This window comes from Excalfactoria chinensis, chromosome 24 (genome assembly GCF_039878825.1).
Source record: "Excalfactoria chinensis isolate bCotChi1 chromosome 24, bCotChi1.hap2, whole genome shotgun sequence".
NCBI lineage: Eukaryota > Metazoa > Chordata > Aves > Galliformes > Phasianidae > Excalfactoria > Excalfactoria chinensis.
Genome location: NC_092848.1, coordinates 3,235,303 through 3,248,504, shown reverse-complemented (window position 1 = coordinate 3,248,504; position 13,202 = coordinate 3,235,303). Strand labels below are relative to the sequence as shown.

Sequence of the window (13,202 nt, the reverse complement as noted above, 5' to 3'; positions counted from 1 at the left end):
GTCCTTACAGTCTCTTTATTGAGGAGCACCGCTCCTGGCCGTGTATCCCCACACCCCATCCTGGGTGTCCCCTCCCCAGAGGGTCCACGTCACCGTCCCCAGCGGTGTCCCCAACCCTCGTGCCACCTTCAGGTGCTGTCCCCCACAGCCTGATGTCCCTGAGTCCTTATGGTACCCCCATGGAGTCCCCATGGTGTCCCCACAGTGTCCCTATGGCGTCTCCATGGCGGCCCCATGATTTCCCTGCAGTGTCCCCACGATGTTCTCATGATGTTCTTGTGATGTCCCCATTGTGTCTTCATCGTGTTCCCATGGTGTCCTCATGGTGTCTCCATGTTGTCCCTGTGATGTTCTCATGGTGTCCCCATGGTGTCCTTATGCTGTCCTCACGGTGTCCTTATGGTGTCCTTATGGTGTCCTTATGGTGTCCCCATCATGTCCTCATGGTGTTCCCATGGTATCCCTGCTATGTCCTCATGGTGTCTCCATGTTGTCCCTGCGATGTTCTCATGGTGTCCCCATGGTGTCCTCATGGTGTCCCCATGGTGTCCTCATGGTGTCAGGGTATCCCTGCTGTGTCCCCATGGTGTCCTTATGGTGTCCTTATGGTGTCCCCCATTGGGTCACCATGGTGTCCTCATGGTGTCCCTGCTATGTTCTCATGGTGTTCCCATGGTGTCTCCATGTTGTCCCTGCAGTGTCCCCATGGTATCCCCATGGTGTCCTTATGGTGTCCCCATTGGGTCACCATGGTGTCCCTGTGATGTCCCCATGGTGTCTCCATGTTGTCCCTGCGATGTCCTCATGGTGTCCCCATGGTGTCCTTATGGTGTCCCCATTGGGTCCCCATGGTGTCCTTATGGTGTCCCCATTGGGTCACCATGGTGTCCCTGTGATGTCCCCATGGTGTCTCCATGTTGTCCCTGCGATGTTCTCATGGTGTCCCCATGGTGTCCTCATGGTGTCCCCATTGGGTCCCCATAGTGTCCTTATGGTGTGCCCATTGGGTCACCATGGTGTCCTTACGGTGTCCCCATGGTGCCCCCGCAGTGTCCCCATGTCACCCTCACTGTGTCCCTTTGGTGTCCCCCCGTCACCCTCTACCCCTCAGGGAAGATGTGTCCGTACTGGTTGAGGATGAGCTCCACCACCTGGTTCTGGAACACCATGTGCACGGCCATGCTGCCCTCCTCGCTCGGTGCCCGCAGCAACGTGGGGCCGAAGACGATGGCGATGCTCTGCACCGACATGCGGTTCTCCTCCTTGAACTCAATCACCCTACAGTGGGACAAGGGACGATGCTGTGCCCCACGTCCCCAGATGTGACCCCGACCCACGAGGCTCTGCAGGACCTCGCCATCCCCAACACAACCCATCCCTATGGGGCTCTGGAGGACCCCAATTCCAGTTCCTATAAGGAATTCCAAAGCCTGGTTCTTATGGTGCTCTGGAGTACGCTATGGGGAAACCCAACACCAGTACCTATGGGGCTCTGGAGGACCCCAAGACCAGTTCCCATAGAGAAACCCAAACCAGTTTCAATGGGAATCTGGGGGACTAATAGTGTGGTTCCTATTGGGATCCCCAAATCCCATCCCTATGGGAACCCGTAAAACCCATCCCTATGGGACTCTGGAAGACCTCAAGACTGGTTCCTCTAAGGTTCTGGAGGACCCCAAGATCTGTTCCTATGGGGAACCCCAACACCAGTACCTATGGGGCCCTGGAGGACCCCAAGACCCATTCCTATGGAGATCCCCAAACCAGTCCCTAGCGGGACCCTGAAGGACCCCAAAGGCCTGTTCCTGTGGGGATACGAGGAACCCCAAAACCAATCCCTATGAGGATTTGGGCAACACCAAGACCAGTTCCCACAGGGAACCCAAAACCAGACCCTGCGTGGGTTTGGGTAAACCCAGAGTCTGGGCCTTATGGGGCTGCAGGGTCCCTGAAACTTCATCTCTGCCTACAAGGACCCCCGAACACCTTTAGATTGGACCCATCCCCACAGCGTGGCCCCATCCCCCTTCTGCCTTTGGGGTTTTGGTGGCCCCACGGCGGGTCACACAGCGTCACCTGCAGAGGTGCCCAAAGAGAACCTTCATGGTGTCGTGGTTGGGGGGCGGCAGCGAGCGCACCAGGTCACGGATACAGCGTCCCTTCTGCAGCGGGTCCAGCATCTCTGCAAGGGGACAGGACGCACCACGGGGCCGTGATGACACCCCTGGTGTCCCCATCCCCATCCCCATCCCATCCCATCCCCATCCCCATCCCCATCCCCATCCCATCCCCATCCCCATCCCATCCCCACCCCCATCCCCATCCCCATCCCCATCCCACCCCCATCCCCATCCCATCCCCATCCCCATCCCCATCCCCATCCCCATCCCACCCCCATCCCCATCCCCATCCCATCCCCATCCCTTACTGATGGCGGCAATGAACTTGTCAAAGTGGCCGAAGGGGACGAGTGGCTCCGGCAGCTCACGGAAGAACAGCTTTAGGGCTCCAGTGATGACGTGGACGTCCTCCCAGCGCCCGTCATCCAGGTCCAGATGTTCCTCTGTGGGGACACGGGGACACCTCGGACACGGGACACCCATGGGTGGCATTCAGCCCTGGGGCGGCCGATATGGGGACAGTACCGTGGTCCACTTTGTAGCGCAGCTTCTGAATGGTGGCCAGGTTGCCGCTGACCCGGTAGAGCCCATCGATGTCCAACCCTGAGGGGTGACAACTCCAGGTCATCCAGGTGACATTGCCACCAGCGAGTGGTGCTCCTATCACGGCCATGCCAACACACGGCTCCAACCCGATGGATCCGGGGACACCCAATGGGATTCCCAACATCAGAGCTGGGCTTTCCCTGCTGAGGATATCACCACCCCATCCCCGTGTCCCCAGGGCTGTCCCCACATGGTCATTGGTGGCACCCGTGTGGGGACAGCCAGCCAATGGCACCTCATAGCGCCACTGTGCCATCCTCACAACCCCAACCCAATGGCTTTTAGGGAAGACCCAATGGGATTCCCCATCAAACTTGGACTTTCCTGATTGAGAGAAGCGATGCCACCCCATCCCCACGTCCCCACAACTCCACATCCCCATATCTATCTCCACATCCCCATATCTATCTCCACATCCCCATATCTATCTCCACATCCCCATATCTATCTCCACATCCCCATATCTATCTCCACATCCCCATATCTATCTCCACATCCCCATATCTATCTCCACATCCCCATATCTATCTCCACATCCCTGTATCTCCATGTCCCCGCATCCCCACATCTCCATGCCCCCATATCTCCACATCTCCATCCCTACGTCCCCATATCTCCACAGCTCCATATCTCCACAGCCCCACACCCCCACGACCCCATATCCCCATGTCCCCATGCCCCCACATCCCCATATCTCCACACCCCCACGTCCCCATGCCCCCACACTGGCACCTCTCCTCTCCACGGTGTGGATGCACTGCTGCACAAAGCGCGGCACGGTGCCGTGTTCCCGCTCACACAGCGCTTGCAGCGAGCACCCAAAAACCTGATCTGGGGGGAAAAAAAAAGAGGGTGAGGTGGGTTTGGTTTGGGGTGACAACAGGGGACCCCCCCAGCACCTCCCTACCTTTGATATAGCCACGCTCACGCAGGGACTGCAGCGTCGGCCGCCGCTGGAGGAACTTGCGGAGCTTGTTGCGCACTCTGTTGGAGTCGCTGTCAGCTGGGATGGGGGCTGTGGGGACGGGAAAGGGTGAAGGGTGTCACCCGTGGGGACACCATGGGGCTGTGGGGACACCGTGGGGGCTGTGGGGACACCGTGGAGGCTGTGGGGACACTGTGGGGCTGTGAGGACATCGTGGGGGCTGTGGGGACATCATTGGGGCTGTGGGGACATCGTGGGGGCTGTGGGGACATCGTGGGGGCTGGGGGGACACTGGGGCTGTGGGGACATCGTGGGGGCTGTGGGGACATCGTGGGGGCTGTGGGGACACTGTGGGGCTGTGGGGACACTGTGGGGCTGTGGGGACATCGTGGGGGTGTGGGGACACCATGGGGGCTGTGGTGACATTGGGGCTGTGGGGACACCATGGGGGTGTCGCGGCGCGGCAGTGCTCACCTGCTGCCCTCCTCTCCTCACCTCCCAGCTTCTCCCGCGAGCCGAACTCCGTCCCGCTCTCAGAATCCTCCTCGGTGGGGACATCGGAGCCCTGGTGGGATGTGGGGTCAGTGGGAGGGATGGGGATGTGGGGACATCAAGCTGTGATGGGGGATGTGGGGCGGCCGCCCCTCACCATGAGGGCGATGCTGTCGGCGATGGCTCGCTGCCACGTGGCCACGATCTGCTCCGAGTCGTGCTGGATGAGGAACTCAGAGCCCTCCCGTGTCCTCAGCTGGGGGAGGGGCGGTTGGGGTGACGGGGTGTCCCTCTATGGGGTGACCCCCATCCCAGCCCCACACCGTCCCCCCGCTCACCTCCAACACGTGTTTCTTGCTGGATTTCTCCTTGCTGGCCCAGCCGATGTTGGCCCCGCGCAGCTCCACCGTGTGCTCCGGGGTGCTCAGGGTGCTGCTGGGGTGCCGCTGTGTGTGGGGACACTGAGTCACCCCAGGACGCCGCCCAGGGCTTTTCCCCACCCTAAACACGGCCATTAAGGGCAGTGCTGTCCCCAGGCTGACCGCAGTGGGACACGTCCGTCCCCACCCCATTGGCAATGAGGGGACCCTGCGGCTGTGGGGTCACCCATCGGCTCCCTGTGCCGCCGTCTGTGGGTGACCTGAAGGTCATTGTCACTTTATGAGGCAGCCCTGCGATGTGCCCGGGGGGTCTTTGGGGTGAGGGTCTGCTGCTGACAGCCCTGTGTGCCCCTGCAAGTCTGTGAGGGTTGTGACCCTTTTGGGGTGTTATGGGGACAGGCCGTCACACCCCACATCCCGGCTCTGGCTGCATCCCCCTCCAACCCAACCCATCAGTGCTGGAGACCCCAACCCACATCCCCACCATGGGGGACAGCGGCGTCACCCTGTGCTGGCCCCGTAAGCACCGTGTGGGGTGTTGCAAGACCTCGCTGCCACTTCTGCATTCGGTGCAGGCTGGGGGCTGGGACAGGCATCGCTTCCTCCCGCAGATGGTGCTTGTGACAGCAAGGCATGGGGCACAGCACCCACACAGCACCCACACGGCACCTGCATGGCTTGGACATGCTGCCATGTCCCCAAGTGCCACCACGTCCAGCCCTGTACAAGTTCTGTCCTTGTCCCATGGCTCCCAAGTCCACCCCATAGGTCCTGGCCTTACCCCAGCGGTCCTGACCCCACACTGTAGGTTCTCACCCTCTCCTGTTGAGTTCTGCTCTTGTCCCATGAGTCTTGACCCCACTCTCCACGTCCTGACCCCACACGGTGGGTTTTCATCCCCTCCTATTGTAGCTACACTTGTCCCATGGGTTCTGATTCCACCCCATGGCTCCTGGCCCCATCCCATAGATCCTGACCCCATGCCATGTGTTCTTGCTCTTGCCCCATGGGTGCTGACCCCATCCCACCAGCCTTGGTCCTATCTAGTGTGTTCTTGCCCCCTCCTGTTGGGGCTGCCCTTGTCCCACAGGTCCTGATCCCACCCCACACATTCCTGCCCTCTCCTGTTGAGTTCTGCTCTTGCCCCACGGGTTCTGACCCCATCCTTTGAGTCCTGGTCCCACCCCATGAATTCTGACCCCATCCCATGGGTTCTCTCCCTCTCCATTTGGGTGCTGCTCCTCTTGTGGCCGCTCACCAGAGCCCCCGCGGATGAGTGCTTGGAGTCCTTGAAGAAGGTCAGGATTCCGCCCTCCAGCACCGTCCAGGATGAGCTCCAGTTTTTCCTGGGGACAGGGGGAGGTTGTGGGTCCCAGTGGGGGTCCCAGTGGGGGGGTCACATCCTTTGGCGGGACGTGGGCTCACCGTATCCGCTTCCCTCTGTCCATCGTCTTGGTCCTGTTGAGCACGCCGGCCTTGTCGAGGCTTTTGAGCTGGAGGTGAAGGCACACAGGCTCAGCTTTGCCCATCTCCGCAGCCTGCAGAGCCCCCCGCCCACCCGCGTCCCCTCGATGTCCCCACGGTGTCCCCATGGCTGCTCACCTTCTCCTCGCGGAGCCCTGGTGATAGCGGGCTGCCACCGGGCCATGCCAACAACCCGCTGTCCTGGCTGGAGCTGCTGCTGGCCCGATGGTGGAGAACACCTGCCAGGACCTGGGGACGACCACCAGCCATCGCCCCCATCCCCATTCATTGCCCCCATCCCCACCATCACCCCCATCCCCACCATCACCCCCATCCCCACCATCACCCACATCCTATTCATCACCTCCATCCCATTCATATCCCCCATCCCCACACTTGTTCTTTTCCCCATCCCCATCCTCACCCTTTACTCTAACTTTCATCTTCATCCCTTTCCTTATCCCCATCTCTATCCCCACCTTCATCCCCATCCTCATCATCTTGCCTGTCCCAATCCTTATTCCCATCCCCATTTTCACCCCTACCTGAATCTTCACCTTCATCCCTGCCCCCCTCCCCATCCCCATCCCAACCCCATCTTCATCCCCATCCATTTTCATCCCATCCCCTCATCACGCCCATCTCTATCCTTATCATTGTCCCCATTTTCATCCCCATCCGTCCTCATCCTCACCCCTTTCCCCATTGCCATCCCCATCCTCACCTCCATCCATTTTCACACCCCTCCCCATGCTCACATCAATCCCTATCCTTATTCCTAGCCCCATTTTCACCCCCAGCTCCACCCCCATCCTCATCCCAATTCTTGTCCCCATCCCCATCCTTACCTTCATCCTCATCTTCACCCCCACCCCCATCTCTACCTCCATTCCCGACCCCATACCGTCTCACTGCCGAACTGCTCGTGGTCCCCACTGGCTCCGTACCACCGCGGGGACACGGTCAGCTCCTGGTGCCGCCGTGGGGCTGGGTATGGGGCTGCCCCCCACTGGTAGGGGACCGGGGGTGAGCAGCCCTCCTCAGGGTACGCCTCCAACTCATCCGGGGACAGCTCGGGGTAATCTGCTTCTGGGGTGGGCGGCTGAGGGGTGGGCAGTGGTGAAGGTGAGCAAGAGTGTCCCCATCACATTCCCATTGTGTCCCCATTGCATCCCCATAGTGTCCCCATCACATCCCCATAGTGTCCCCATCACATCCCCATAGTGTCCCCATCACATCCCCATAGTGTCCCCATTGCATCCCCATTGTGTCCCCATCACATCCCCATAGTGTCCCCATCACATCCCCATAGTGTCCCCATCACATCCCCATAGTGTCCCCATCACATCCCCATAGTGTCCCCATTGCATCCCCATAGTGTCCCTATTGCATCTGCATCACATCCCCATTGTGTCCCCACTGCGTCCCCATAGTGTCCCCATCACATCCCCATCGCATCCCAATTGTGTCTCCATTGCATCTCCATTGCATCCTCATTGTGTCCCCATAGTGTCCCTGTTATATCACCATTGCATCCCTACAGCATCCCCATTGTGCCTCCATCATGTCCCCATCGTGTCCCCATCACATCCCCATCATGTCCCCACTGTGTCCTCATAACATCCCCAGTGTGTCCCCAATGTATAGTCATTGCATCCCCACTGTATCCTAATCGTGTCCCCGTTGTGTCCCCATTGTGTCCCTCCTCTGCCCCCATTGCACCCGTGAGTCTCACCCTGTGCTCCATGGGACTGTAGGGCGTCATTCCCGTCTCCATATCCCGGGGGTCTTCTCCCACACAGTGGGGGTCCCACAGCCCCCCACCTGTCACCGCCTCATAGTGGAGCTCCCTCCCGCTGCCCTGCTGCCCCCAGGCTGGGGGGGACGCGTTGGGGCTCACTGTGTCCTCAGCCCTCCCATAGGGGCAGTCCCAGGTCGTCTCCCCGGTGCTGGGGTTGTAATAGAACAAATGTCCCGACTCGGCGTCGCGGTGGGTCTCCCAGTCTGTGCTATGGGGTGGGCTGTGGGGCGGGCTGTGGGGCTGTGGGGCTGTGCTGCACGCTGCTGCCTCCCGCTGCAGCTCCTGCAGGTTGAGGTAGATGTGGGTTGAGGGGTCCTCCGGCTCCCGGCGCTCCTGGGGGGACACAAAGGGGGGCTGAGAAGTGGGGACCCCAACATTGGCCACCCAACATCAGCACCCAACATCTGAACCCCAACACTGGCACCCTACATCAGCCACCCTACATCGACACCCAACACCAGCACCCAAAACAACACCCAACACTGGCACCCTACATCAGCCATCCTACATCAGCATCCCAACATCTGGACCCCAACACCAGCACCCTACATCAGCCATCCTACATCGACACCCAACACCAGCACCCAAAACAACACTCAAAACAACACCCAACATTGGCACCCAACATTGACAACCCAACATCTGCATCCCAACACCGGCACCCCAACATCAGCCACCCCAGCGCCAGCACCCTACATCAGCCACCCTACATCAGTACCCAACATCAGCATCCAAAACAACACCCAACATCAGCACCCCAACATCTGCATCCCAACATCGGCACCCCACACCAGCACCCTACATCAGCCACCCTACATCAGCCACCCTACATCAACACCCAACATCTACCACCCAACTCCAGCACCCCAACATCAGCACCCAACATCGGCACCCTGACATCAGCCACCCCAGTGCCAGCACCCTACATCAGCCACCCTCCATCTACACCCAACATCAGCATCCAAAACAACACTCAACATCTGCATCCCTACATCAGCACCCCAACACCGGCACCCAAAACAACACCCAACATTGGCACCCAACATCAGCCACCCAATATCTGCCATCCAACATCAACACCCAACACCAGCACCCCAACATCGGCACCCCAAACAACGCCCAACATCAACCACCCAACATCAACACCCAACATCAGCACCCCAACACTGGCACCCTACATCAGCCATCCTACATTGACACCCAACATCAGCACCCAAAACAACACCCAACATCGGCACCCCAACATCTGCCCCCCAACTTCTGCCCCCACATATCCCAACATCTGCCCCCCAACATCTGCATCCAGCCATGCTCCAACACCCGCCCCCCACGTCATGACCACATCTACACCCAACATGGACACCCCAACCTCTGCACCCCTTCATGCGCCCCATCATCAGCCCCCCAACACCATTACACCAACACCAGCCCCCCACATCCACCCCAACATCTGCCCCTACAACACCAGCACCCCATCACTGGTCCCCACCACGGATACCCCAACATGGGCCCCCCTCATCCCCCCAAATCTGCCCCCCAGTAGCGGTACCAATAACTGCACCCCAATAACTGCACCCCAACATTCATGCTCCAACATCAGCACCCCAATGCTGACAACCCCAATACCTGCACCCCAAACTCAGCACCCCAACATCCGCACCCCAAACTCCTTGGCATCCCATATGTGTCTCCCAACAAACATCTGACCCCACATCTGCCCCCCATCATTGCCCCCCAGCATCAGCGCTGCAACAGCATCACCCCAAAATCGGCCCCCTATCAGCACCCCAATAACAGCACCGCACCATCGTCCCCCCAAATAGCTGCCCCCGATATCAGCCCCCCGATATCAGCCCCACAACTCATCAGCATCCCATAACGCATCCCAACACCAGCCCCCCTCCAACCAGCTGGTCCCACACCTGCCCCCCAACATCTGCATCCATCACATCTGCCCCCCTTTATACACCCCATTATCGGCCCCCCAACATCACCATCCAACCCATCCATCCCCAGCAGCCGCCCCCATCATCCCATACAAACCCCAACGTCTGTCCATTGACACCCGCATCCCATTGACACCCCAACTCTGACCCCATCCCCCGCGCCCCCCAACCCCTTCCCCATCCGCCCCACACCCCACACCCAAACTCCCCACTCTGAGGCCGACGGTGCCGTCACCGCACCCCAAAATAACCACCCGCTTCCGCCCAGACGTGTGGGGCTGCCTATGGGGCTGCATGTAGGGCTGCCTATGGGGCTGCATGTAGGGCTGTCTATAGGGCTGCCTATGGGGCTGCATATAGGGCTGCCTATGGGGCTGCATGTAGGGCTGCCTATGGGGCCGACCCACCCTGAGCCCCACACGGCAGATGGGACCCCCGGGGCCGTACCCAAGCTCCGTACACCCCAACTTTCACCTCTTCCCCATTTCACCCTATTGCATCCTACAGCCTTCGAAACGGTCCCACAGCTTCCTGACCCCCCCTAATCCCTCCCCCATGGGTGACAACAGCTCGAGGGGGTCCGAGGGGTCCCCTGTCCCCATTCCAGTGGGGACACATCCCTATAGGGTGCGTGACCCCAAGCAGGAAGAGGCAGCCACCCCGCAGTTACCCTTTGCTCTCCTCCTTTACAACCTACAAAGGTAATGGGGACAAAGTCTCAGTGCTGCAGCCCCGCAGCCCCACAGCGCCCTACAGCCCCACAGCGCCCTACAGCCCCACAGCGTGCTGCCCCCCACCTCCCTGCCCGCCCCATACCTCGCCCCGCTGCAGCGGCCACCACTCACGGCTACGGGATCGCTGCAGCATCCCGGCTCTATGGGGTCGGGATGCTCCAATGGGATCCGGACTGTTGGGACGCCCCCAATGGGAGCAGTGGGGATGCTGCGCTATGGGGAGCGCTATGGGGAGCTCTATGGGGTCTGGTTCAGAGAGCGCCGTGCGCTTCCTGTTGGCGTTATGGGGCGGAAGAGCAGCGCTCCCCCAATGCGGAATCACCTCGTGGGGCGGGTTGTGGGGCGGCCGGGGGGGGCTGAGCATGTGGGGCTGGGAAACATCCCATAGGGTTTATTAGGGCAATGCCAGCCCCCCAAAGGTGCTTGGGAAAGGTGAGCAACGCACGGCGACAGCAAAACCCCACAGCTCTGCCCCATAGCACAGCACAGTCCCACAGCAGTGTATGGGATGAGCAAAAGGAGAAACCCCAATGGCAAATCCTGGGGCAATGGGGACGGGCTGGGAGTGTGGGGCTGAGCTGTGGGGTGTGTGAATGCCCTCTGTGTGGTGTGGGGTCAGGTTTAGGGTTGGGTTTAGGGTTGGGTTGGGTTTAGGGTTGGGGTCCTGGTGGTGACATTTGTCCCTCCCGCCCCTAAGTCCAAGAGTGACCCCAAAGAGGCGCTGGGCCATGGGGAGGACATGAGACCCCACAGCCACCGCTGTGCCCCACAGAAGGGTCGACCCCACTGTTGGATGCCCCATAGAGAACGAGATCGGGGAGCAGCCCCACACCCACCCCACATAAGGGACCCCCCAGAAGGGCCCCTCCTTACTTACAGGCTGGGTGAGCTCGGTGTGGGGTGGCACCCACCTGCTCCCCTCCCTCTCCAGGTGACACCCGCCCTACAAGGGAGGAGCTGCTGCCGTTTCCCTGTTAACCCTTTTCTGCCTCTTTTCGCCCCATAACAGCGCTGGGATGGAGGGACCCCGATGGCCCCATTCTGCAGTGCCACAAAGGGGTAACACAACCTGCGGCTGGCCCCATAGCCCGCCCCACTGCACAACCCTTGTGGGGTGGTCCTCAGAGCCCCCCAGTGCTGCCTGGGGGATGCTGGGATGATGGCAGTGGGGGGACAGGGCTGATCCTACAGCTCCACATCCAGCGGGTGGCATCGTGTGTCCCAACGGCCCCTCATGGCACATCCGACCCCAAAATGTGGGGAGTCCCCATCCCCATATCCCCATATCTGCCTGTGAGCCCTGGGGATGGAGACACCAGAACCCCGAAGGGATGGGGATGCAGAAACCCCAAAGGGATGGGGACATAGGAACCCCAAAGGGATGGGGACACAGGAACCCTAAAGGGATGGGGACACAGGAACCCTATGGGGACATAGGAACCCTAAAGGGATCTGGACTGCAGGCCCTGCGGATCCCCCATCCCTGTCCCACCCCATGGGGAATGGGGACACCAAAACCCACAGTGATGGGACACCAAAAGGTCTGCGGGCACCGAACTGTGGGGCACCCGGTCCCTGCCCCACTGCCACCCCCAGGGACGGCGAAGCGGATCCAGGCTGTGCCCCATAGCGATGCCGATCCCCTACACGAGCCCCATTCGGGGACACTTACGGGATGCCACATACCTGCACCTCCCGCTGCCTCTTCGAGGTCTGGTTGGGGTCTGTTGGTAACGCGGGGTACCTGTAGGATTCCACCTCCTCGGGGTAGAGCGGCTGCGGGGCGGCCATGGGGGGCAGCTCCTTGACGTACTGAGCCGGGACGTAGAAGGGCCGCGCGTCCCCACTCCTCCGGACGTGCCACCAATGCTCGTTGGTGCGGCCCAAAAGCAGGTAGCGCTCATTGGGCTGGATGGAGACCAACGTGCCGTCCTTGGCGCGGTACTCGAAGCCGTATTCCACCAACACGTAGACCTCCTCCGCCTCCATGGCGGCCCTATAGGGCACAACGGGGCCCCGTCCCGCCTCGCCCCGCGTTGGGGCCCCGTAGCCCAACCTATTGTAGCCCAACCTATTTCCTCCTCCCCGGGAGGGAGGGATGGGGCGATGGCGGCCGACGGGATGCGGCGGTTCCTGAGGCAGGAAGGGCCCAACCCAACGGCCTCGGGGTCTGTGGGGAGGGGGGCGGAGGCTGTGGGGTCCCCTGTGGGGTTCGGACCCTCTTGGTGCCCCGTCATGGCTGTGGGGTGGAGCTGGTGGGTGGGTGATGGGGTTTTCCCAATGGGGTTTGTTTGCTTTGTGGGTTCCTCTGCCGGCCTTCGGAGCTGGGGGGCGGTGGGTGTCGATCGTGGGGGTCCCCAATGGGGTTTCTCTCTTTGTGGGGTGTGGTCGCAGCCCCCAACATGGGGTGGTGCTGTGGGGGGTGAAGGACATCGATCCCAAAGCTCCTCAATGGGGTTTGTCCCTTCCAGAGGCCCCATAATGGCTCCAGGCATGGGGTGGTGCTATGGGGTGGGCAGGAGCATCCCCAGACCCACTGCTGGGAAGGGAGAGGTAGGGGAATGTGGGTGCTATGGGGCAGGGGGACTCATCATGGAGGTCCCCCATGGGGTTCTGTCCCCTCTCGGTGTCCCATCACGGCCCCATTGTGGGGTGCTGCTGTGGGGCAGGAGATATTGAATCCTGGGGGTCTGCGGTGGGGTTGGTCCTCTCCTGGGGTCCCACTATGACCCGG

At 60.7% G+C, this 13,202-nt stretch overlaps 1 protein-coding gene across 2 annotated transcripts; it reads right to left on the bottom strand.

Moving 5' to 3' along the window:
• ARHGAP27 (Rho GTPase activating protein 27) lies at positions 1-12,515 on the bottom strand. Of its 2 annotated transcripts, none has more exons than XM_072356445.1 (15): positions 12,155-12,515; positions 7,723-8,121; positions 6,892-7,089; positions 6,126-6,236; positions 5,949-6,016; positions 5,782-5,869; positions 4,482-4,589; positions 4,301-4,399; positions 4,126-4,216; positions 3,634-3,741; positions 3,459-3,557; positions 2,646-2,723; positions 2,429-2,563; positions 2,077-2,182; positions 1-1,278 (listed from the first exon to the last, which is right to left on the bottom strand). In XM_072356445.1, exons 1-15 carry the CDS (start codon positions 12,455-12,457, stop codon positions 1,101-1,103), a joined length of 2,169 nt encoding a protein of 722 aa, XP_072212546.1. In that variant the 5' UTR covers positions 12,458-12,515; the 3' UTR covers positions 1-1,100. The 2 variants fall into 2 exon arrangements, with proteins under 2 accessions (XP_072212546.1, XP_072212547.1); XM_072356446.1 differs by having other exon boundaries at positions 972-1,278; positions 4,147-4,216; positions 12,155-12,487.
• Positions 12,516-13,202: the final 687 nt, after the last annotated feature.